At 43.0% G+C, this 24,318-nt stretch overlaps 1 protein-coding gene across 1 annotated transcript in view; it reads left to right on the top strand.

The window, feature by feature from the left end:
- Positions 1-24,318, top strand: part of LOC147017910 (AF4/FMR2 family member 3-like) — a 188,528-nt gene that overhangs the window by 16,040 nt on the left and 148,170 nt on the right. The window contains exons 4-6 of the mRNA XM_085899923.1: positions 8,177-8,384; positions 9,339-9,781; positions 17,704-17,745. Coding sequence (XP_085756049.1) covers positions 8,177-8,384; positions 9,339-9,781; positions 17,704-17,745 — 693 coding nt within the window. The remainder of the gene's footprint in view (positions 1-8,176; positions 8,385-9,338; positions 9,782-17,703; positions 17,746-24,318) is intronic.

The following is a 24,318-nucleotide window of genomic DNA, read 5'->3' as shown; positions in this document are numbered from 1 at the left end:
TGTCGTCGCCAGGAAAAACAAAAGGAGAAGAGAAGAGAGAGAAAATTTTTTTACTTCCTGGATCGGAGCATACCAGCTCACTCTGATGTTACCGAAATGTATGCACCGTCTAATATGAAAACAATCATAACTTGGGGCATTGTGTTTATCTATAAATGCGCATAAGAAATCGAGAAATTATTAGAATACACGAAGTCATCACTCTCAGGAAGCCCGTACGTTGTAACCCGTAATGGGGAACGCGGCTTAGGTTCCCTTCCCCCATCGGCCACGCCCACGCAACAACCTGTCTTGTCATTGGTTGGTAAATAAATGGCCATAACTTGGGAGGCACTTGTCCGATTAATATCAAACCTTGAAAAGGCACATCCTCAGGTCCCCAGCAATATATCTGGCAAGTTTCAATTAGATCGGACCAGTGGTTGGCGAGAAACAGCGGACACACACACACACACACACACACACACACACACACACACACACACACACACACACACACACACACACACACACACACACACACTGCTGGAATTATAGATAGATTACAATGTACTATTTTGCAGACATTTCCATTTTCTCCATGTTTAATTGTTTATGCTCAGTTGAATAAAACCATTTACCAAACTACCAAATTTGGGTTGCAACATTAGGACAGGGTACTGATGTTAAATTGCGGAGGTCATGCCGAACACGTGTGTCAAAATGGCAGGCTTTGTCAAAAATTTGGGAAAAATCACGTAAATTCCTTCAAAAATCTTCTTCTCCAGACCCACCAGTCAGAATGCTATCAAATTTGAGTTTCAACGTTCGGCCAGGGCTCAAATAAGCTACAAGTCTAGTGGTCCTATATTTTTTTATAGTCTGGCCGAGAATGAAACCCAAAGGGGACCTGTGCACCATCCTGTCAGACACATATATGTCGTGTTCAATGTACTATCGGAAGAGTTCAAAGTTGCATTGCAGCATGTCAACAGGGTTAAAAAACATGGGCATGGTATTTGAGTCCATGTGCAGCACAGAGGTATTATGAGCTGAAGGGGATAGGATGGTAGTACATTATCATAGAGTGTGCATTGTTTTGCTAAACTTGGAGATAATATTGTTTTATTCACTTGACTAGTTTTGCCATGATTATTAATTGTGCAAGTGTAGTGTCTATCTGTCTTTGCCTTCTTATTCAACACTTTGAGAGTGGAATTGTACCATTTTATGATAGAAAAATGAAATGTGAACCAACTTGTGAGGGATTCAAATTGTCTTTGTCCCACTTGAGATGAATGGAATAAATCAGACTCTAGCAGCAAATACTACAGGCACCAACTAGAAGGGCACTCGGTAGAGTGCATACCTCCACCACGTAATGCCTGATCCACAAGAACATATCAGGCCCAATACATTTTTGAAATATCATGCTGTACAGTGCTATATCGTTTTTGGGCCTATCTCTCAATGGTGAAAAATCACTTTTAAAATTAAATAATACTCATATCCATATCCAGATTCGGCTCTTCATCAAGATCGAATCGATTTGTCCTTGCGACACACCCAACCTGTCCAAGTTTCATCTGAATCCGTCCACAACTTTTTGAGATATCGTGCTATATATCATTTTTAGGCCAATCTCTCATTGGTGAAGAATCACTTAAAAAATTATAGTGGTCGGATCCAGATCTGGATCTTCACCCAAATCTAATCAGTTCGTCCCTGTCACACACCCAACCTGTCCACAAAATTTCATCCGGATTCATCAACAACTTTTTGAGATATCCTGTACACAAACAGACAAACAAACATACAAGCCGGTAGGCAGTGATGGGTCGCCGAGCATGGAAACTATAAGATATAGAGCATAATGTATGTCATATAGTAGATAGGGAATCACCTTAAGATTATGCATTTCAAATCTCATCCAGTTCCATCGACTGATAACTACTCTGTATCCATTTGAATGAAAAGTACTGAAAATGTGGTTTGAAATCGGAAATCCCCAAAGTTCGAGGGGGTGCTGTGGGTGAACAAAGATCTAAATCGAAAATCCGGCTCGATTGTTTGTGCACAATGTATTCCAGACGATTAGTGTGAATTTTCATGACCATCCGACCATAACCCTAGGAGGAGTAGCATTTGGCGCGAAGGCACCTCCAGCTCTCGCATATTATCGATTTTTGCAATAATTGACCTTTGACCCCTGACCTAAGCGAAATCGGTCAATATGTCCTGAGGCAAAGTTGTAGTACTCATTGAGTACCATGAACCTGCAAAGTTTCATTCGTATCGATGCACTCACCTGCTCGCTCGGGGGCCTTCAATTTTCACCAATTTTCGTGCATACCCTAATTGTAGGGGGTGCTGCGGGTAAAGTATTCCATATATCACAAAAACCGGAATATATTTGATAGAGCATCACCTGTAGATCATTCGTGCCAAATTTCATAACCCTACGTGGGATAATGGCTTTCGGAATTGATTTCGCGTGAATGATACCGATTTTGAAGGTTTTTTGGTTGTTGCTAGGGAACCAAAGCGTCCCTAGCAACCATCACAATTTCCAAAGCACTAGGTCATAAGATGTACCTACCACCCGAGTTTGGTCAAAATCCGCCCACGTTTACTACCAATTATGCTGATGACAAACGAACAAACATCCAAACAAACAGACAGAATTACTGACAATAAGGGTCACCTATTTCGGCGACTCAACACCTATTTCGGTGACCCAAAAGAAAGGGGTGAAAACATAACCTCCTTCACTTTTGGTGGCAGAGCTTATAAAAGCCACATTTAGGCATTTATTGTGGAATCAAGCTGGCACTCCATGTTCCTGTGACCTCCACCTGAAGTGTGAAGGTGAGGGGGTGGGGGCAGGGGTGAATTTCAAAGCTTCAATTTAGCCACAAATGTGCTTCAATCCTTTCCTCTATAGAAAAAGGGGTGGCATGGCCGAGGGCACAAGTAAATATAAGGGTTAGGCATGGGACTACAGCAACAGGCCTCATCTCGAGATAAATACACACTGGCCAGTTTGCCAACCAGAGTGGACAATACCACTAATTGGCCGTTGCTCATTTGAGTTGAGATTCTCTCATTGTTTTGTGGAGCGCGAGGGGTGTGGTTAGACTACAGACAGTCCCTGCTGTTGCTGCATTGAAATCAGGTGGAGTTCTTGAAGAGCAGTTGTAAACTTCAAGGTTGTACAGGGTGGCCTGTAAGTCGCTTTACCAATCCCGAGTAAAGCATTCATTCTGAAACTCTTTTAATTTTGTGATGGTTCTCCGAAACCGTCCTTACCCGAGCAATGGAACACAACATATAGCGCTTCCTGAGATAGTTATTTCTTTATTATTTGTTTCAGATAGTCCTTCCCTTATGTCTCATGGATTTTATGGGTCAGTATGCATTGTGTGGGATTAGGTAGATTTTTTTCCCCAAATTTCTTTCTCACTTTAATTCCCGACACACGAACCTCTCTCAGGACAAACAAGCACGCCACACACATAGCTAATATACAAACACGTGCCAAGTCCTGGTTTGAATTGTGCACCAAAATCAAACTGACACATCACTTCAACCTTCACTAAACCCTACCCATGATCACACAACATCAAGACGCTTTATTGTCACTCCACATCATTGCAACATTACACAAGCTCGCTATACATTCGCCATTGCTCAACAGCCACAATGCCTCAACCACAGCACACCCGCCATGCCTCCTCTGTTATCGCCTCGACCACAATCACCATACTATCACCACAGTGCCCGCCACCACCCTTGGAACAGCGGTAGCAATGACATAATGCACCGGCAGAGGACACCCTCCCCGGACATTCAGACGTCTTTAACTCAAGGCGCTGTTGTGTGCTAATCGCCATGTAACAGCCTGTATGAAGCTCCGACACTCCATGTTCCTGTGACCTCCATTAGGCATCCAGTGTAGGTTTGCGCCCAGAAAGTGCAGCCAAAGACGCCGGGGTCATGTTAAGTGTGGAGCTCTGTGTCGTGTGTTGCCCTTGAGGTTATGCCGACATGTTCACGATTGTGGTCTCGCGTGCGTAATGCCGGCAATGGAGTAATCTTGTGCACCAATGGGGGCACTGCAAATCCCAGACACCCCGCCCTTTTAATCCACACCAAAGCTCCACCCCCGGCCAGTAACTATTTAAGCCATGCGTTCTCGATGCAGAGAGAATCTTTTCGCTTTGGTCGGCAGAACGTGATAAGAGGCAGAATGGAGCTGGTGCAACAGAGCTGGGGCAGTGGGCTGGAGCTTGCGGAGGGAGCTTGTGGAACCAAGTTGGTGGCCTCGAGTGCTGAGCAAGCGAGCGATCCAAGCACCTTATTTGACGCATTCATAAAGGCCAAGCCAATGAACACTGACACATACAGATAATCTCTCACCTCATACATAAGCTAAGCTGTCTTCTCACACGTTCTGTCCCTCTTCCAATTGTCTTCTTTGGATGTGAACAGAGCTCAGTGAGGGCAAGTCCCAACAAACCATTTTTTTAGGGAGACCCCACAGATGCACACCACTTTCCAGTTTCCTCCTTGTGCCTCACTTACACTTATTTGCAACTCATCTCCACCTGACCCCACCCTCACTCACACCTCCTCAAATAGGCACATGAGACATCAACCACAATTCCTCCTCTTATCCCTCTTCAGTGATGGCCGTGCGGGTTCGTCAACCCTACTTGGTGAGCCAAAGAGGTCGCAACCACCTCGTCCTCTTATATCTGTCTCTGATTTACCCTTCCACGGAATCATCTGATGGCACCTGTTTTATTTGTGTATAAGTAAGATTGTCTAACTTAATAGTATTGGGTTAGCTCTGCACTGCGTCCCCTTTGCTTAACTGTATCACTGTATTCTTTTGCCGTACCTCACACGTCTTGCACATCCCTGCTGTACGTATCGTCCTTGTAAAATGAACCCTTTGTATTCACTGTGCCACATACCTTTCCTTGTGCTTCTTATGAATAATATTTGTGTTATTTAAGTTCAAACAGCTTGTATCGTCCTTTCCTCCATTGATCCAGCATGTTCCGCATGCTTGTTAGCCAGGAAATTTTACCCCACCGATTGGTTCTACGTGTTAGCCAGTGCATACTTGGCTGTTCCGCTCAGCCGCACACGATTAAGTAAAGAAAAGGCAAGTACGCATGCAGGACACGAACCCCCCTTGATTTTGCCAATCGACAGGAAGTGGTAACGCGTGAAGTAGCGAGAATCCTTCCAGCATTGGCGGTACCAATCGACATTCCTGGTTGTTAACTAGCAACCTGCCAGGTTGTGGAATTATCCACAACTGGTGGCCTCAGGACCGGGCGTTCAGGAGGAATCCGAGTGCTTCCCCTTGTGGCGAACCATGAACCCCGGGTCCACAACAATATGCAGGTTTTATTGTGCAGTATTTGCAATAATTAATCAGTCATTGTATATGTAGCACTGCATCATTAAAACTTGGAAGCCAGCTTAAATAGCAATAATATTAAGTGGAGATGGCCACTGAGTTTAAACTCTGGCCACCAGGTGGCAATAACAGCATCCTACTTTTGACAATATTTCCTGTTGCCATGAGCAGTGCTGTGGAATGTGCCAGGTCTGCATCTCATGTTTTGTACCTTTGATTATTATTTCAGTAAAATAACTCAGAATTGGAATGGTGACTCTGCTCTGATCCTTCTGCCTCATAACCGCACCCCATCACAAAATAATACCATTACATGGCAACATTTTTGGAGAGTCATACAGGAGGAGTTTTTTTTTTAATCAAGCACAAGAGCCTGAACTAACTCTGGTGAATCAAACGTTAGAAAATAAAATAATTAATTCCCTTAAATACAGACTTTTCAAGCGTCTGAATGTCCGTACGAATGATTTCAGCTGCCTTTGCCAACACGATAGTCTCCTTGTCAAAGACTTTCAAATGCCCTCTTTAGTGCCAGTTCCATGTCATCCTGAAAAGCGAGAAGAACGTTCCTGCCTTGCTTGTGGGCTTGTAAGTCTGGTATGTTGGTTAATATTCGTTCTTTCAGTCTGGTCGAGTGTTCTCGAGTAGATGTGTCTGCTCCCAGGTCATTTAGTCTTGAAGTGTACATCTGATTTAAATCTGCTAGTTTGAACACCGGTGCTACGTCATTCTCCATGCTTTCTGCACGACAGTCTTGAATATACGAAAGCAGCTCCGCCAGGACAATGCCATGCAGTTGTGTATCAGAAGAACTTTCTCCACTGTCAGAGCAATTCTCTGACTCTGCTTTCTTGTAGAGTGTTTCTAAGCAATTGCTGTGGTACATTGCATCTTGGGGCATCATATCTACAGCGCTCAATTTGGCAACTAACATAATATGGTCTCGCACAATTTCTGCACATCGCCGAACATTTCTGTCTAGTTTCTCCGTCGATGCCTTATGGAGTTTATCTGATTTTTCACCACAAAAGAAGCAAGTGTCTTGCGATGTTCTGGCTGCACCACCATTGCTGTAGCGAGTGACTTTCTTTTTTGGCGAGTCACTGTTGGTTTCACACTCATCTCTTTTCCTGTTTTCTACCCATTGAAGTTTGGTATTGTTGTACTTATCCTTACATTTTTTGTGCCAGTTCGCTGCATTAGACTTTAGAGTTGAAGCAACTCCTGTTCCATTGTCTAACCTTGATAAGTTTATATTATCTGGAAGACTCTGAAACTCTGTGAATCTTATCAAATTACGTGCAAGATTATCATAAAGTGTACCAATGTCAATATCAGTCCTCTTTGAATCAGCTGGGCATCACAGTGGTTCTTTTGATGTCTCTTGACACAAAATGCATTTTGTCCCATCTATCGGCGATGATGATTCAGATGTTGAAGGAGTTTCTCGACGTTGTCTGGGGTTAGGTCTAAAATCTTGAAGGATTTAGCCATTGTTGGTATTTTTATTACTACACCACCACCACAGCTTCTACAACTAACAGCAGCATGCACTGTGATATGGAGATACTGATCTGAAAGAAGAAAATGAAGGATGAATGAATGGATGAATGCGTGCGATTTACACAGATTAACTGGAAGAACGTTAACTGTGATGCATGGTACAATTACCACATTACAGTTTCATATGTTTGTCACCATTTTATCATGTAGCAGCCATTTTGAATTTGAAAGCCATCTTGGTTAAGAAATGAAGAACATGTGAAACGTAAGGTAAAAGTTAGTGACATTTCACATTTCTGGTCAATTTTCCAACCAATCATAGGAAATGTATTCATTTATATGATTGTATCGGTAATTTTGCCCATGGCGGTGGCCATTTTGAAAATGACCGCCTTCTTGGAAAAAATTCAGTTGGCCCCATCTATATATTAATACTGAAGGACCAATTTTGTGCTCCTCCTAGCAGTTGCGTCACGTTTTTTCTCGGTACTGTGACCTGAGAAGTTTTGACACGGTGTTTGTACGTCGAAGTAGACACGTGCACAAATCAGAGGACTTCTTCACAAGGAGGGTGTACACCAAAAATGTCGTGTACAAGGACGTTTTGTAGGCCTCATTAGGTAAGGCCATGGAGTACATCGACTGGGATCCGGCTCTTACAAGAGCCACCACTGGTTGTCATTTTGGGCTCATGGAACGGAATCCGTCTGTTACGGGGTTTCGGCTCGTATCTAATATTGTTCAGTAGGTAAAACACGACAACTGTGCAAAGTTTCATGCTTTTCACCAAAAGTGCACAATACTTCCACCATTCTGCAGCACTACATACTGCCCCATCACATGCAAGAAAATCATTCCAGTGCAACATTAACACTGCACATAAACGTTGAACCTGAATTCCTTGTTCTTTATATCATTTGGTTTTTGTACATTTTCATTATTGAATGATTAATCTGTCGAATTCCGAACCTTACTGCAGCTCATGGCTTACAGAACGGATAAAAAAAAATCTATTCCTTTTATGGCATGCATGCTGAATGGTGCTTGCTCATTCAGTAATGTAAGCCAATAACTTGACACCATCCCTCAAAGGTTTATTCGATCAGCTGGGGGTTAAAGCTTGATACAGATCATGTTATAGTTGGATCCGAATTTTCATTCGATTGTCCTTTTATTTTTGTTGGTATCGGAATTAGAATGCCTCATTTCCAACCATTTGACTCAAACAATTTTTTTGCCACCTTTTGTTCATGGCCACAGATCAATCGTGGTGATGAGATATCGAGCCGCCTGCAAAACACACTTGGGAAGTATGATGAGATGAAAGACGTTCTCATCCATCAATATAATCAGTGCTACCTTGTTGGTGTCTCTCAGCCACCCAAACATCAAGCAGCAGATCAATCCATACCAGCTTTTTCAGAGAAGCCCAGTAGCAGCTTGAGGGCACCTCACAGCTTCCAGAAAGGTTTGTATTCAGGCTTCTGCTACAACTCTGTTTGCTTTCTTCAAATGAAATTTTTCATCTCCAAAGCTGTAGGTTGATGAATACCTCCCAAAGAGTAGAACAAATGATTCATTAAGCAGGACATTGAATTCTACTTTTGTTGGCAACTTCAGCGAATGTGCACTAAACTCTATTGTACTTGTTGTTTTTTATTTGTTAATCAATACTGTTATGCATAAAATGCAGCTCAAGTGTACCTGAACCTGTTAGATTTTTGAATGTATGCAGAGCTTTGGCTCGGATAAGACACATCCATGGAGGGCTGGGGAGGGGGAGGAAGAGAGAGAGGGAAATCCTTGTCGTAACCTAAAGCTGCCTTCAGTTGGATGTTAACTGTCCATGTTGAGAAAGCAAGCTGCTTGACCACAACTGCTTCAGTGGACCAGGGCCGTGAGAATGGATATTACGAAAGTATATAACGGTATCACACCAGTGTGACTCAAAGGAAGTAAGCACAACAGTTGCACACAGCTTTACATGATAAGCAAACAAAAGTGAAACTAAACAAACAAGACGGTATACAGGAACGAACTGGAGAGTAAATATTAACTGATTCTCACACATTCCCACAAATCGCAAACAAATCGCGCAATGATGCATGAGAAAAAGGTGTGAAACAGTAACCTCAAGTGTGACGGAGGAGACCGACCTGATCACTTGACTTCTTCACCTTACAATTCACTCACAAATTTGCCATCTTCTGAACTTGCACCATTACATTTATGATTGTTTTGTTTTGTTGACCAATTAATGAAAAGTTCGGCTCTGTTTATTGGAATCGATCGGAAGTTTGTAGTTTTATGGAATGTTATGTGTTCTGTTTAGAATTATCCATCGACGGATTCATTATCTAATAATTCTGTAATCTTATTTCATCACCTGATAATTTTGTTCATTTCCTGTTCCTCCTCACAGGTGCATCATTTGCAGAGTATGATTTTTCTCAGGTGGGGGAATCTTGTAAAATCAGCCTAGAAAGCACCAGTATCCAAGCAGCTCCGAAAAGGTTGTGTGGACAATTGTTTGACTCAGGTAAAATGGGGTGTGGCTCAATACAGGACACTGGGCCGAAAGCCTCTCAGAGCTTGGAGAGGAGCAATATTCGGCGGCAGCATTCTTCCATGGGTGTAGCAGCTTTGCCAACTTGGAAGCCAACAGCGTATGTGCGACCAATGGATGGACAGGACCTAGTCACAATTGAGGTGACCTGCAGAGGTGAAACTATATCACCTGGGCAGCTCAAGCCAGACCAACCTGAATCTCTGCTCACAAGAGACGCATACTCTCAGGTGGACAATGGAAACCTCACCAAATTGGTGAGGTTACAGGCTGATAAAGTCAAAAGTCCACGATCTGAAGTGAGTTTGCACAGTACGTCATCCATCGTAATTTATGCCCATATTAAACGCTTCATGTTGTAATTTATATTTGCCTTGTATGTGTCAGTTTTAAGCAGCCGAAGGGAACTTCATACAAATGCGGGTTCAAATGTTCCGGTGCTCCCATCCCCACCCCCAACCCTCCAAGACCAACCGTCAGCGCAGCTGGTCAAGAAACGTCTGTGATACATTAATGACGAAGTGAAAAAACATAAAATACCACCTGCCGGATTTCTGAAACCTACCCTTTACGGCCCTAAAATGTAATGTCTACAATATCAATACAACTCGCATAACCCGCGCTCTGCGCGACATGTTGGGGTGGGTGTGTTTGAGAAAGGAACTGATGCAGAGTATCAGTAGTAATTTTACTTTAATGCAGTAAGTGGAATACGATTTCACTGTTTCAGAACCATTTTATTTACTTTTTTGTACCATGCACCTCATATGGTCTTTGAGATAATGTAAGCCGAATATCACGTTACTTGAGCGCAGAACAAAGTCGAAGATAGCGCGACACGAAACCACAAACTCGGAAATAATATATAAGATAATAATGTCATGGAGTAAATGATATGATATAAACGAACTCCACAAAAATCACAGCTTGCGCTCAATTATACCACAAAATGATCTGTTACTTTGCAGGTATTCTCAATTTTCAGATACATGATTGTCCCTATTGTCCCTTCATAGTGTAAGCTTTATTAATCCTGTGTATAATTATGTTTGAGCTGCATGGAGACAGCACAGGGCATCATTATTCAAAGTCCCATTCCTCAAAAGCCTGTTCTCCAAGGTGCTCTTTAAGGGGACGGAACAGATGAAACTCGCAAGATATTCAAATTGGGAATGCAAGTGGAACATGCAAGAAATTCCCAAAACATGCTATTACAAAATTGCCGTCGTCAGTTGCACTGTGAGCAAACATTATCATGTTGCGGAATGACACAATTTGATTAGAAAACAAGCAACTGTACTTCTTGATTGCTGACTTAAACTTGCCATGGAAAAGGTCGCAAGAAGAATGGTTCTCCTGTCCTGAAGAAAATCGATGTACAGAATCCCTTACGGGTTAAAAGCACAGATTATATCACCTTTCTTTATCTCCCTCTCTCCCTGTCTCTTTATGTATCATGTGACCTCCTCACAGGTGCATCATTTGTAGAGAGACCTTTGGAAGTCTCTCTGTATCATGTGCATTGCAAGGCTGCTGGTTGCATCGTTGGCCGGAGGCATAGCAGTTCCGCTGATGCAATGTCTCCTGCTGGTTTGGGTAGGAATTTGGAATTTGACCAGGGTGCCGGCGAATGCTCGCCTACTCTTTGTGAAGGACACCGTGGGATCTTTAACATCCACCAACACTAATGTCTGCAGATGGAATTCCCGTTTAGCATCCATTCAAGGGATGGCGCACACAGTGATGAATCGCCCTTCCTGTGAAACACCAGAATGTCAGTTTATAGCTGAGCCGATATTCCAACCCAGGCTCGACAGCTTACAGGTGAGTGTGCGTACCTCTAGGCAATCCTGTGCTAGCCCCTTTATTGCTGGATATTTAGGATTCTTCAACTACATGCTTTCCCTCTTTGATTCTTCAGTGTAAATGTGTATTTAAGTTTCACCACAGATCACAGTCAAACAGGATGGTGGAGAGGTATACACTTACCTTTGAGTTACCTCATCGAGGTTTGATTCTGGCTTCTCAGGGATAGTGGTGCTTCACAAGAAGGGCATTTCATCACAGAGGATGCCATCTCTTGGATGGTCAAGCTGTGTGCTCTATCTGCCGGCATTAGTTGGTGGATGTTAACAATCTCACGGTGTCTTTTGACAAAAAGTAAGCGAATTATCATCGGTAGCCTAGCCAAATTTCAAATCCCTTCCCTCACCTACAGGGATGTACTGCAACAACGACACAGCCGAGTTCCCACCAATGATGCAAACCAGCAGCCAGATGTTGCACATGAATGAATGATTAAAGGTCATCATCTCAATTTATCAACTCATCGCCTTATTGACCGGATTAAGGACATATATCAGAACAAACAATGACTTGCAATGTTTTGGGGTCATCCTTTAGGCATTGTAGTTTGTGGTACCCTTTTCACATTAATCCTTTGGAAGTTTAAGCTGTCAGGAATGACAGACAACACAAGGAAGAATATTCACCTTTGAACTAACATGACAAAGAAAGCCTTTTTTTCAGTCTCATTGTGCATGCATGATGTCCTCAAAATGCAGTTGCCACTTATTAATGCAGGTATAACCTCATAATGCTCTATTCCATTGGCTGTCAGGTCAGGTCAGGTCAGGTATGGGAGCATGTGCTGGAGCAGCACATCACTGCGTCCACTTTCCGGCGGTACTCTAGGGGCCTCCGTCTGGCCATCCCCCAGGCAGATGCCAGGCCCATCCCCATCTCCTTGAGATGATAGTCAACCTGCTGCAACCATGAGGCATGTGGTCGGCCCACTGGCCTCCTCCACTCATGAGACTCCCTCGCTGTGAGAATCTGGTGAGCAGGATCAGCTTCAGGAAAATGAGCCACATGTCCATACTGCCGCAGGTAATGCTCACGGACTATTCAGGTAATAAATCTAATTTGAGTCTCTCTCAGAAACCACTCGTTGGACACAAAGTCCAATCAGCGATAGCAAAGGATTCTCCGAAGAGACCTGGTTCCAAAGGAATTAAGTCTCCATCTCAGATTCCTGGTCAGAGTCTCGGTCTCACATCCATAGAGCAAGACTGGAAGCACGGAGGACCTGAAAACTCGGACTTTCATCCTCCTGCACAGGTCCCGGCAGCACCACCCACCATGATCCAGTGAATCCATGATTCCACAGGCCCGACCCAGATGTCTATTGATCTCTGGTTCACAGCCAGTAGAGACATGAATATCTGCCAAGGTAAGTGAATCTCTCCGTGACCTCAACATCCTTACCACAAACTGGCACAGAAAGGACAGCAGTATCTAAGATGTCATTGAAAGCCTGGATCTTATTTTTGACCAAGGAAACCCGAAATCCCAGTGGCTCCAACTCATCATTCAGCACCTCGAGGGCCCCCAAAAGGATATCCAGAGTTTCTGCAAAGATGACTGCATCATCTGTGAAATCAAGGTCAGAGATCTTGACATTCCCAAACGATGCACCGCAGCTTGATCTTTCCGACATCCTCCCTAGAATCCAGTCCATACAAGTGCTGAAAAGTGTGGGGGCCAGTACACACCCCTGACGAACTCCAGTAACAACTGGAAATAAGTCGGAGATGGAATCAGCACATCTCAGTACCACAGTATAGTTCAGACATCAGATCGATCAGGTTTGGTGGCACCCCATGAAGACAAAGAATCCTCCAGAGGGCATTGTGATTCACTGAATTGAATGTTTTGCAGTTTCATTGGCTGCAAACAGTCCCTGCCGAAACTCTCGTCTGCGTTCGGTGAGGACCCGAAGAGCAAGGATACAGTCACGTTGACCTCTTTGGTGTAAAGCCTGATTGCTCTGGAAGCTCGTGCTCAAGCAGATGGTGGCAAGCCCGATCAAGAATTATCCGAACAAAGACGTTGCCTGGCACTGAGAGCAGCGTCACCCCTCGGTAGTTGTTGCAGTCTTGGCGATCATCCCTCCCTTTCCATAAAGGGCCAACAAGGCCCCTCTTCCAATCAGTTGGGATGATGTCTGTGTTCCAGGCAGAGCACAGATCTGCATGCAACGACCCGAGTAAAGCATTTCCACCAGCCTTGAGAAGTTCAGCAAGGATGGCACAGATCCCAGGAGCTTTACCCCATTTCAACCAGTTCACTGCAGCCTGTGTTTCCACAAACGAGTTCCAATAACGAGTGAGTTCCAAGACATCTACCGACAACATCAAGGACGGTGGTTTTGAAGGCATTCCACATCTTTGCAGGATCTCCCAAAGCACCCAGACCCCCAAATCTCCACTCAGCTTGTTCGCAAACGCCTCAGCTGCCCTCTCATTCTTGAGCTTGTCAACATCCAGCCTAGCCTGGGATGGTGCCATTCTCCTGGATTTAAGTTGCAACTTCAGAATTGCTACAACAAGCCTGTGGTCAGTATTGAAGAACTGAGCACTCTGGTAGACCCTGCATTTCTGGATCATCCTCCATTGACCATCAACGAGCACACAGTCAATCTCCTTTGCCACACCACCAGCGTTGGAATATCAAGTGCAGCGATGAGCCTGTGGATGCTGAAACATGAACCAGCTACCCTCAGTCCATGACTTCTAGCAAAGTCAAGGAACTTCCTGCTATTTTGGTTCACAGTTCCAGACCAATGGGGAACAACACACGTCTCGTAACCATCCCTATCAATTCCAGTCGATTCATTGAAATCCCCCAAAACGAGAAGAGTATCTCGCCTGGGGCACTGATCATCCACAGACTCGAGCGTGCCATAGAATGTGTCCTTCATGGTGAGATCACTCGTCTTAGTCGGAGCATATACAGAGATCAGGGGAATGACACCCAAGGTGTGACAAATCCTTTGTCTCATAATACGCTCGTTGACAGGTGTTACCGTAATTATCGTTGGAGTCAGCTTATTGGACACAGCCACAGCAACTCCTTGAGAATGGTAACCATCAGAGTGACCAGAGTAATAGTAGGTCTGACCACCCACCATGATCTCACCGCAATCCGGTCTGCGAACCTCAGAGAGTGCTGCAATACTGATGTCCAAACGCTTGAGTTCAGATGATAACAGACAGGTGATCATCCTCTCTTGGGGATAGGACATTTCAGGCACCCACCTGAAGGGACCGCCTCAGGTTAACCCAAGGAGACCGCCATCTGGTGGACGACACCTCAGTACCACCATGACACACACCACCGCAAGCTGACCCGGGAAGGTTACCCCGTGGTTTCCCTCATATCATCAAAGATTGGGGGTCCCGAAGGCTTTGCTCCAATTCTGTCATCCGGTGAGCTGCCCTGCGAAGGGAAGCTGCACAGGAGGTACTTCCACGGAGTGGGTTTTCAGATTTGTTAATGCTGTTGGAATGTTTTTCGGAATGAAGGGTTTAACGGTGGCTCGAGTGCAAATCCTGCCACCAACCTCGTCATATAAAGTGACCCAACTGCAGGAGGCCGTCTGCAGACACAGTTGGGTACTCGATATGGATGGTCCTTGGCTCACAAGGCATTCCTCCGCCCTTTGACAGGTTTTGTTCTTCTTCCTGCTGGGTGTCCATATCATACACTCTCCTCACCAAGAAACTTGGTGGTGGAGACAGCTTAGTTGCCGCCAACCCGACAATGGAACAGGTTAGTACAGGTTTACATGGTACCTGTAGCAAGTCACAAATCTAATCTGACCTGACTCTTTGCCACATGACACTTCTTCTATGCCATGTGAGACTTTTTTCCTGTACCACTCGTTAAGATGAGCAGAACCTGATTGAAAAAGAGAAAAATATAATCAATTCTATTTTGTGCCCTCTCAGCTTGGTACTGAAGCGGTTTACCAATAGCAGGCTTTTTGATTATGCCTGGCAACCCTCAAGTGTTATTGCAGAATGCTCTTAGACAGAAGGTCTATCAGGGTCAATAGGGTCTTATGGGAATAAGATTTCTAATGGGGTCTATTTGGTCTACATAGTGTTGAGGTCCTAAAAGGTCTTCGGGTTATTAAAGAGTGTTCGGGTTATAAAGGGTGTTTGGTGTCTTAAGGGTCCGGGGGATGTTAAGGGGTCGAAAGAAAATGTATGAACTAAATTTGCCATGCACAACATGCAACCTTGTAAAACACTTGATTGGTCAAATTTTCCAAATTTGACCTTCGGGGTCCTAGAGGTCTTCAGGTAGCTAGCCATGAAAGGTTTGGCAAGATTTTGTCAGGAATGATAGATTGTGAAGAATCACTTTTTGATTTAGGTGCTTCTCAGTGAATAGGGGTTTTCCACCAATGGTAAAGTTTGAAATATCTCAAACTCAAAGGGGAATGCATTTGCCCCTCGACTCGTCAGGAACATGAACCATAACCAAATTTGACCTGAGGGGTCCTAGAGGTCTTAAGGGTCTAATGGGTCTTAAGGGGTCTTAGGGTTCTAAAAGTTTAAAAGGGTCTTAGGGGTCTTAAAGGGTCTGAGGGTTATAAAAGATCTAAAGGGTCTTAAGGGTGTTTGGTGTCTTGAAGGGTCTTATGGTTATAAAGTATATTAAGGGTCTTAGGGGTCTTAAAGGTTGTTGGGGATCTTAGGTGTCTTCGAAGTCTGAAGGGTCTTAGGCGGTCTTAAATTGTGTGAGGGTTTTCTGCTCTTTAGGGTCTTAATGTGTATTTGGGGTCTAAAGCGTCTTCATGATCTAAGGGGTAGAAAGGGTGTAAAGGCTCTAAAGGTCTACATGTCTAAAAGGTGTGTTCCAATCGTCGATAATTAATAGAAGTAATCAATCGATGTAGTCAAGGTCCAATAATAAGTAATTAATAGACGTACTCACAGGGTTCGACCAAGACTTCACCTCGACAAGGGTTCACCATCCATCTGTGCCTTTCGGTTTTATATGCAGTATTATATAGATATCATGTCAATTGGATGAAAATTTACGATTTATGTGACCTTGACCTTTGACCTATTGACCTCAAGAATAGGCTTCCAGCTTGTCACTACCTCTACCAGGTGCTTACGTTTTGTGGAGATTGAATTAAAAATGTGACCTGTAGGCAATTGACATAAAAACAGACAGAACAAGAGCAGGAATTACTTTGCAATATGTGCCCCCTACCGATGTGATATTTTCTCAGTCCAAAAAGGGGATAACTCTGTGAAAAATTGATGAAATGTCCTTATAACTCGAACTTGTTCTGTAACTTATCACAATAAAGCCATCCACCAAGTTTCAGTTCAATATAATCAAGGGTATGGGGGAAAAAGTGTGAAGAGCAAACCAATAGTCCCCTCTGCTGAAACCAGTAGGGGACGAATAACAGACCAGACCAACCGATACACTGTACTTGTGAATCTTGTGAATTTCACAAGGAACGGACAGGGGTGAATACATAACCTCCGTCCACCTTTGGTGGTCGAGTTAATTATGTTGTTCTACTCTGACTTCATTTCTTCGATATGTTGTGGTTCAGCCCTGTCAGCAGAATTGTGCATGATTCTGAATTTTATTGGCATTTTTTAGCTCATTTCAACCCCAATTAATTTATTTATTTATTTATTTTACTAAAAAAATATATTATATACACATTTTTATTTTAATTGTCTAATATTCATGGAAGAGATTTATATACGTATATTACACAAATGACGAGACAACAGGAAGAAATTCGTTTACTCCGACATGAATTCCAAGTACATTAAAAGACGACTAACAAATCAACAGTTTTCAAATTTGAACTTGGGTATCCTCGAATCACGAGTCTTGGCATCAAAGGGGAATGCTAAAAACACAGGCAAATTCAATGAAATGCTTTAGGTACTCACTGTGTAGGTACCAATCCACATTGCATTGTTCAATCCCACTGCTACTCATTTGAGATTTCTCATTGCTTCTTGTAATTGTTGCATTTAAATTTCTTCAGAAGAAAGTTTTTGTCATATATTTTCGACTCCAGAGATTAACGCTTTCTTTTGAAATTCAATATAATTCTGACATTAATTTTTGCGAGACGCACATTTATATTTCTCATCAATTTGTAACAAAGGAAACTTTTGGAGCTGACTTAATCAGTCGAAGACTAGTTATTAATAATTGTTCAAATTGTTTTCTTATTTCTCTGTTTATTTAGTTGTTTTGTTTTCCTGCCTTTGGGAAGAAAATCCACCTTCACATTATGCCAGTCATTGCAGCACACTCATTGTCTTGCACAAAATGGTAAAAAGATTGATGCATCTTAACTGGCTGCTCTTTTGTGCATTTTCCACAGATTGGGTTTTTTAATACAGACCATGTGGAGAACATTTTGAGGGTGAGTCAATGATTCTTTTTATTTTTATCTTCTCATCTCAGAAACAAACAGTTTGAAATATCTCAAACCTTTTTTATAAAGTTACTATTTTTACCCTCGTCGAAGTCGAGGGTATTGCATTTGGGTCCATTTGTTTGCCTGTTTGTTTGTTTCTTTGTACGCACAAAACTTTAGTGTTTTTCTCCGCAACCGCTTGTCATATACAGACAAAATTTTCGCCATAGGAGCGACTACTCGTGTAAAGTGTTTTAAAGATAAATACGACGTCATAGGTCACGTGTTGTGGCAGCCATGTTGGAAAAACAGGAAAAACTTTGGACCTCTGTATCTCTGAAACTGCACTAAGAAAATAATTGAAACTTGGCACATGGCAAATAGTCCTCATGGGGAATAAGTGTGATTTTTTTTTTTTAATGATATCTTTGGTGCCTTCGGTATGACATCATAATTGCATATGTAGAATGCTACATCTGATCAGTATGATAATTTTTGAGGGTCATCTCGGGGTAAAATGGTCCAAAGAAAAATTTTTTTTGATGACATCGTCGTTCACATGATTCAGCAGCCATATTGTTTAAAATAAGAAAAACCTTCAAAAATCTTATTCTTTGAAGTGGCTGAACAGATTGAGGTGAAACTTTACATGTATGACTGCCTAGCCATGAGGAACAAAAGGTTTACACATGTGATGTAATAGGTCACATGGTTTGGCAGCCAAATAGGATTGAAGAAAAATATGAAATAATGTTTTCTCTGGAACTGCTTAATCAATTGACATGAAACTTCACATTTATGATCTAGTAATGATATGGAATACATGTTTTAAATGTCAACCTAATTGGATGCATGGTCTGGCAGCAAGAATAATTTAATTTTTTGATCTGGGCTGTTTTGATTTTTTTTTTAACTTTTTTTTTTTGTTGAATAAGTCGCACTTGGTTGTGCCTGGATGGGTTTGAGCATAGAGTAGCAGCTGAAATGTGAATCCTATCCAGGTTCCTCCTGATGAGTTCATCTTTGCTTTTTTTTGTTTGGGTTTCTTATGATTACTCCAATACAGGAATTTGATTTGAATTTAATTTATTTTAATCCCATTCTGAATTCTTTTGAATAATAATAACAAACATCATGGGTCAGGGTCAGGTCCTCCAATCAAAGCGGGGTTGCATCAAAGCAAGACGTCTTGATACCCGGTCATCACTACCAGTAGTTATAAAGTGGCAGTTCTAATTATGTCATTAATTATGTAACTCACCAGTACACAAATGCCACACAAAATACACTAAACAAAACAAGTACTGATGAGGGTCTGTTATCTTTGATTGCTCTTTTTCTTGTTCACTTTGAAACGGTGAAGGAAGGACATTTCGTTCTTGGCACACACCCAACCTGTCCACTAAGTTTCATCCGAATCTGTCCATAATTTTTTGAGACATCGTGCTCGGTATCATTTTTGGCCCTACCTCTCAATGGTGAAGAATCACTTTAAAAATTCTAATTTCCGGATCTTCAACGAAATGGAGTCAATTCGTTCTCGTTACAAACCCAACCCGTCCTCCGAGTTTTAGCCAAATCCATGCATCCATAACTTTGAGATATCCTGCTCACAGACAGACAAATTAACAAACAGACAGACAAACAGGCAGACAGTGGCCTGCAAGAGTATTTGCCCCCCTACCAATAATGGCACATATTTTGTGACCTTTCATACAAATAATTTGCTCCTGAAACGATTTGGGTTAATTAGGCAAAGGGTTTGAATACTTACGCAACTGAGAATCACCTGATTTTTTTATGTCAATCTAACTTGTTCACATTTTCACATTTTACCTGCATTTTTTTTTTTTTTAGCTTTATCACGTTGGAGTAGTTTGTGAAGACTCGACATTTTAAATTTGATTTGAAAGTCATGGAATAAGCTCAGGTGACATAAAAATGTGAAAACTTCGGAGGAGGATGGGGGTGGGGGGTGAATACTTTTGCAGGCCACTGCACATAAATATATATATATATATATATATATATATATATATATATATATATATATATATATATATATATATATACATACATACATGCATAAATACATAGAGTGTGGCGGTTCCATAAAACCGGCACTCCTCTGAGGCAATGGCACCCATCATATAGCAATCCTGAGATAGTTATCTCATTATCATTATTAGTATTTGTTTAGTTAGCCCTTTCCATATGTCTAAGGGGCAAATGGGACAAGATGCGTTCCGTAAGGCTTTTACTTCGGTCTTCAATCAATTCTTTCATTTATTTCATCTCTTTACTTCCCATTATCTCAAACACAAACCACGCAAGCACGCACGCAGATTGGTAATGATACCATGAGCGGTAAGAGGACACAGTGGAAACTCATTTACATACGCGCACCATTTTCCATTCAAACGGCACTCCATAACCCAACTGACGCCTCACCTCAGACCCTTACTATGCTCACCGCAACGCTACAACGCTTACCATAATCACTCCAAATGCCTTCTAAAAATCCCGACAACAACCTACACCCAATGCCTTCACCACAAACGCCACAACCACAACCAACTACCCCAACCCGTTTGCCACAACACCACAACTATGACAAACGACCCCAACCCCTTCGCCACATCACAACTATGACCAAATACCCTAACTTCTTTTCCACAAATACCACAATGCTTCCCTCACCCTCCCCCCTATAACCGCCGCAACTGCCATCAACCCCCACCGGACGCTCACCACAGTCTCTGAGTGTACCGAAGGAATGAGGACATTAAAAGCCATGGTGTTTCGGCATGTACCTCAAAGCGCAAACGTGCAGTGGAGTTCATTCAAGGATGTGCGGGTAGCTCTGCGGTTTCCCCAAATAACCATGCTCGAGTGGAGTCCGGACAGCACTCCCGAAGACCCTTGACCAATATTAATTATGGAGCTCCATCGCGTGGCCAGGCTCGAGGGCAACTGAAGCCATTTTCGATTCTGAAGCCTAGCAGGGCATGGCTAAAGGCCCGGTCACACCTTGACGTTTTAGCCAGCAATGGCAACGTATCAAAATGTATGTAAAACGCTGGCTTACGCTGAACTTTTGATGTTTTTTTTTTAAAAGATTCGGATGTATTCATAACGAGTTGGTCGTATGCATAACATATTAGTAACGGACACAGAACGTTTCGTTGTCTCATAGATAGCTTTTACCAACGAATGCTTAGCCTGTTGTCGGCATTCACAACCTACGTCCAACGATAGTCTAACTTATGCATAGCGCGCTGCACGTATCGCCGGCGATCACGTGGCATAGCCTATTAAAAGGCTGCTGCACAATGATTCAAATCATAACCGCTGGAGAAATGGAAGTGTCAACATCGCAGTCACACCTTGGCGATCTTGCCAGCGTATGCCAACCTCTGAAAAATGCGTCTAAAACGCTGGCGCACGTCGAATACGGTATGGGTAAGTTTGGTTTACGTGAATAGAACGCTAAAGTACGCTATCATATGTCGTATTCAGTGAAATACGTCTTGTACTTTTAAACATGTCAAACGACGTACTTGCCGTATGCCTCACGTTCCGCATGCGATGGCAATAAGTTGGACGCACGATATGCGATCGTTGGCACATTTCAACAAAAGTTACTTGTAAGTTACTCACAAGTCGAAACACGTCAATGTAATGGTTAGCGTCAGTGTTCCAGACTCCCTGGTTTTATTTTTATCTTGCCAAAACGAAGTTTTTGCAAGATATGTTAGTCAGCTTGTATGTTTTTTTTTTTTTGTTTGTTTGTCTGTAATCACGCATAAAAAATTCTGCAGAGCACAGTTATCATTGGAAATTTTTGTAACTTCGCATATCAGAGGCCTATGGAGGTCCCTTTGAATGCATAAAATTTTGAAGGTCAAGGTCAAAGGTCAAGGTCACTTTGTCGCAAATCAGGGGAGTTGACGAAACCCTTATTTTTTGAGTAATTTTGATCGGATTGTCTTCAAACTTCATGGGAATATAGTTCATGGTCTGGCGCTCAGCTGATTAATTTTTGGTGGCGATTAGCCATAACCTTCATGGTTAGCACCTGAGGTCAAACATATTTGACCCCAAGGTCAAATTTTCAAGTTTTAGGAACCATATCGTGTAGTACCTCAAATTGAACACCTCGATGAGTGCTTTCTAGATATGTCAAGCTTGAGACATTATGACGTCATTTGGTGACGTTATGAGGCAAACGCATATTTTTCATGGTTACTCTGTAGAACGATTCTCATCGGAATCTCTCGTAGGCAAATATTCCTCAAGGAGTCGCTCCTGGTGGATAGCAGCTCTGTTCACCTCAGTGTGACCTTAAAGAAGTCACACGTGGTCACCTTTTGGCAAGATACGGGTCACCCTGCGGGTGACATTGGTTGTTTTTTTTTCTTTGGTATGACGGTGATGTTGACTCTTCGATTTGTAGTGCGGTTATAATATAATATAATTAATAGGCTGCCGCTCAACGATTTAAATCATAACCGCACTAGAAAGCGAAGTGTCAACATCACCGGCATACCGAAGAAAAAAAAATAAAAAAACAGGGAGTCTGGAACACTGATGCTAACCATTACATTGACGTGTTTCGACTTATGAGTAACGTACAAGTAACATGTGTCGACGTGTGTCAACGATCGCGTAACGTGCCTACAACACGTTACTCATAGGTTAGAAATAAGTTTCGGGTACGCTAAACATTACCTCGACATGTTTCGACTTATTATTAACTTACAATTAACGTGTGTCGACGTGTGTCAACGATCACATAACGTGCCTACAACTTATGGCCAGTGTAGCGGAACTTGTGAGTCATCCGCTGGCATAAGTCTAACAAATTTCAAGCATGCTAAAATTTGAGGACAACCACAAAGTACAACGATGAAAGCCAGCGTACTACGATGTATGGCAGTGTTTTTCAGCGTGCTCTCAATGTTTCCAATACTTACCCATAACGTATTCGACGTGTGCCAGCGTTTTCGACAATTTTTTCAAAAATCGGCATAAGCTGGCTAAAACGTCAAGGTGTGACTGAGCCTTAAGGCACGGGGCGACTGCTATGCGCCAATGGGGGAGTTCAGAAACGCCTACAGGATCATTTGATGTGATTTTTGGCTCCTCCCTCGCTCAGGCTTTATAAAAGGGAGCAATTCAGCTCGATCAATCTCTCTCCTTCATCCAGACTCCGTGAGGCGGTCTTCCAAGCTCTCTCCTCTGTCCAGTGTAAGAGCAGAACCTCTTCACGAGCCTGCACAACCGAGTGGAGAGGGCGGAGCAGCCAAGCGAGGCGTGCGGGATGGAGCGACCTATTGCCAGGATGGGGCGGGATCACCCCCGGGTTATTGGTGCTCAGTTTCGGCTGCATTCAGCAGCCAATATTCACACTTGCAGACCTCTCACACATCTCCGTTAAGTCTTTCTCTCATGCATCTTTTTCTCCCATCATTGTCTCGTCCACTGAGGACGCACAAGCTAAGAGAGCATTACCGATTCACACCTCTCATACCTTCCTCTTACATCATGTTGCACGTCACGCTGCTCTGCATTTGCACCTCCCACACCATAGACACCCTCAGTTTTCCTCCCTCCTCCCTCTTCCTATGCGATTGGATTGCCCCGGTTCGGTGACTGCGCCAGGTACAACTAGGACACTATACTTAAACGGTCTCTCCTCTTTCTACCTCTAATTTCCTCGGGTGTGTGTGTATGTGTGTGTGTGTGTGTGTGTGTGTGTGTGTGTGTGTGTGTGTGTGTGTGTGTGTGTGTGTGTGTGTGTGTGTGTGTGTGTGTGTGTGTGTGTGTGTGTGTGAGATGGCACCTGCTATGTGAAACATAAGTTAAGATTGTAGAAGTTTATCGGGGTAACTCTGTGCTGTGTCTTCTTGTGTAAGTATTTGCATTTTTTTGCCGCACCCATGAATTCCTTGCTTTCCCCTGCTGTACATAATTATTGTGCCACTTAATTTTCCTCACCTTATTGTAATAAATTGCTTTGTTATAGATGTAACCAGCTCGTTTTCATCTTTTCCTCCATTGGTCCAGAATGGTCCGCACATTAGCCTAGCCGGGAAGTTATACCCCAAAGATCTGCTTATTAGCCGGTGCGTACTTGGCAGCTCCACTTGGCTGCACTTAATGCGGTAAGTTTAACACAAGTACGCATTGAGGACACGATTCCTCGAGAAGGCGACTGCATGTTCCGAGTTAAACGGTAGTCAGAGGACAATGGGTCACGTGGTTAAATTATTGGTGCTCGCGGTCGATTAGCGACCCGCCGCGACGTTAACTTATTCTTGTGAGATGGCCTCGATTCCCATTGAGTCTGGGGAGAAACCAGGGATAGATATCCCCTCCCTCGTCGTACCCCCGTGACCCCGGTTCCGCAACAATTCATACATACATACATCCACTGAAAAATTATAGCACCTTTTTTTCCCCCCCAATTGGTTGACTACTTGTATTTAGGACAAACATGTAGTGATTCCTACTGGGACACGATACAGGTGCAAGTTAGATAGGACGTTAATGACAAAGTCTGTGTATTACAGTAGT

The sequence above is a fragment of the Eptatretus burgeri genome, chromosome 10 (assembly GCF_056783735.1).
Source record: "Eptatretus burgeri isolate ZD-2024b chromosome 10, Ebu_testis_v1, whole genome shotgun sequence".
Lineage (NCBI taxonomy): Eukaryota > Metazoa > Chordata > Myxini > Myxiniformes > Myxinidae > Eptatretus > Eptatretus burgeri.
This window is presented reverse-complemented; position numbering and strand designations above follow the sequence as displayed.